Source organism: Oratosquilla oratoria, chromosome 1 (assembly GCF_046742065.1).
Source record: "Oratosquilla oratoria isolate Oo_2021 chromosome 1, ASM4674206v1, whole genome shotgun sequence".
Classification (NCBI taxonomy): domain Eukaryota; kingdom Metazoa; phylum Arthropoda; class Malacostraca; order Stomatopoda; family Squillidae; genus Oratosquilla; species Oratosquilla oratoria.
This window is the reverse complement of record NC_134777.1, coordinates 116,552,872-116,555,371: the sequence shown is the minus strand read 5'-3', so window position 1 is coordinate 116,555,371 and position 2,500 is coordinate 116,552,872. Positions and strand designations below refer to the sequence as shown.

At 39.2% G+C, this 2,500-nt stretch overlaps 1 protein-coding gene across 1 annotated transcript in view; it reads right to left on the bottom strand.

The window, feature by feature from the left end:
• The window catches only part of alpha-Man-IIb (alpha-Mannosidase class II b), a 974,199-nt gene that overhangs the window by 536,307 nt on the left and 435,392 nt on the right, over positions 1 to 2,500 (bottom strand). Inside the window, exon 3 of the mRNA XM_076184713.1 lies at positions 200 to 292. Coding sequence (XP_076040828.1) covers positions 200 to 292 — 93 coding nt within the window. The remainder of the gene's footprint in view (positions 1 to 199; positions 293 to 2,500) is intronic.

The window sequence follows — 2,500 nt, the reverse complement described above, 5'->3', positions numbered from 1 at the left end:
GAACTCTAGACACTTCGAGTCTTCAAGGATCGAGAAGCTACGAGACCTTGAGACACTTGGAGTTCTCGAGATATTTCGAGACCTCGAGACACTTCGAGTCTTTAAGCATCGATACGCTTCGAGACTTCGAGATCTCGAGACACCTCAAGACTTGGAATCCACGAGAGACCTCGAGACTTCGAGACACTTGGAGACTTACCTTAAGTGGGAGTTTCTTCCATTTGGATCTTCGCTTGAGGTAGCGCTTCTCGAAGTTTGTGTCCCAAAACTCTTTGCCCCTCATCCACGACGGCTGCAAAAGAGAAAGAAAAGGTCTTTTGAGATTTCTGTCAAAAAAAAAAAAAAAAAAAAAAAAAAAAAAAAAATCGAATTCTCTCACGGGGTGGGAAGTGAGAAACCTTTGACAGGAGACATCCCTGTCAGTTGCGGTGAGCCGCTTTTTATTTGATTTATTTTTATTTTTATTCTATATATATATTTACTGGTTGGTCGATTGTGGGGTCGCTTCCCCGCCAGGCCACGGCTCTCGAGAACCAACGTGACAATGGCCGCAGCGGGTTCTAGAAATCGAACTCACGACCAACTGCTCATGAGTTCGACACGGTATCCACTGCACTACAGCACGGCCCTGACCAAATAAGGTAAATTCTTGTCTATTAACGGCATCCACAGCAAACAACAGAGATAAAGCCTCCTCACGTTATTTGTGAATAGTTAAATAGTTTGTACATCACATTATACTCATATATACTCTATGTATATATATATATATATATATATATATATATACATATATATATATATATATATATATATATACTCGTATAACATTACGTTAAACTCGTGTTTTTGTGTAAAAATTGTGTGTGTGTGTGTGTGTGTGTGTGTGTGTGTGTGTGTGTGTGTGTGTGTGTGTGTGTGTGTGCGTGTGTGTGTGCCTGTGTGTATGTGTGTACATAATTCATGTAAACAAAATGTACCCTCGTTTAAAGTAAAACACACCACTATGTTGTATAATAAACACAAACACTAAAGTACCCATGCACGTACATTTTATTCTTCTTTTTTTTTTTTTTTGTATTAAAGAGAAAAATTCAAAAGATATGTCTGCTTACTAAAACCTGTTTGTTTTTCATCCAAACGGTGAAAAATAAATGAATTGAAAAAATAATTTTCTTAGCTTTCTGAAAACTTAAATATGTTACCTCTTAAGCTCTCCCTGTTGCTATGACTACAGAAAAAAATGTCAGCTCATAATCATTTATACATTATATATACGTACAACAGAATGTGTACATGCATACGCATCATGTGAATTTAGACTAGATTCACTTAATTTCAGGGAATAACAAATGTTTATTTCTGTTTAGACTATTTTTCTAGTCTTTGCGAAAAATGTTAAATTTTCTAGTCTGTTTTTTTGTTTTGTTTTGTTTTTTATTCTTTTTGGCCTTTTTAATTTAAATTCTTTTTAGTCTCTGCCAAAAATACACTAAATTTTCTAGACTTTGGGAAAAATAATCTAATCTTAATTGTTGTAGCCTTTGCGAAAATTACACTGAAATTGAATATATGAAAAATGTCTTAACAGTAGCGTTGTATAATTTTGTATAATTTTCCTTAAAAATCATTATAGTTATCTTCTGATATATAAAAATGTAAGCTTATTTATCGTGCCCAATGACTATTTCTAATTAAAAATCACATACTATGTCTAAAAACAAATAAATAACAAAAAAAATTGGAAGACTAGTTTTCATTATCAATAATGCTACAAATAGAAATTAACCAACAGAAACAAATAAATTCCCCTTTTCCTCCCCAAATCCCCCCCAAAAAAAATCCCCCTAAAATCCCTTTCCACCCTTAAAAAAAATCCCTTTCCCTACAAAAAAAAATCCCTATTTCTCTTTCCACGCACGACGTTGAGGTAACGCGCCGAAGAGGACGAGATCAAAAACGAATCCCGACATTTCCCGTCGTTCCTTTTTGAGGACTTCCAAGAGGATTTCGAGAGGACCGAATCCCATAAACCCCCCCACAATAAACCCCCCCGTCTTTGCCCGTCGGGGTGAGAACGCGAAAAAAACCACCACTCAGGACATGAGCCCGCCACCCCGCCATCTATCAATATGGCCAGAGTGAAAACTACATCTTTCGGAAGATCAACACCAAACATGGCGAGCGGTTTTTTTTTCGACTTTAATATTGCTGTCGCCTGGGGATTTTATTAATCTGAGGGGGACAGGGGGAGAGGGGAGGGGGTTTGGGGGAAGGTGTGGAGGAGGGGAAGGGGAAGAAGGGGGAGGGGGAGCGGAGACGGGGGATAGGGGGAAGGAAAGGAAGCGGGGGAGAGAGGGGAGAGAGGGAGGAGGAGAGGAAACGGGAGAGAGAGGGGAGAGTAAGAGGAGGAGAGGAAGCGGGGGAGAGAGAGGAGAGGGGGAGGAGGAGGAGAGGAAGCAGGGTAGAGAAAGGAGAGGGGGAGGAGGAGGAGAGAAAC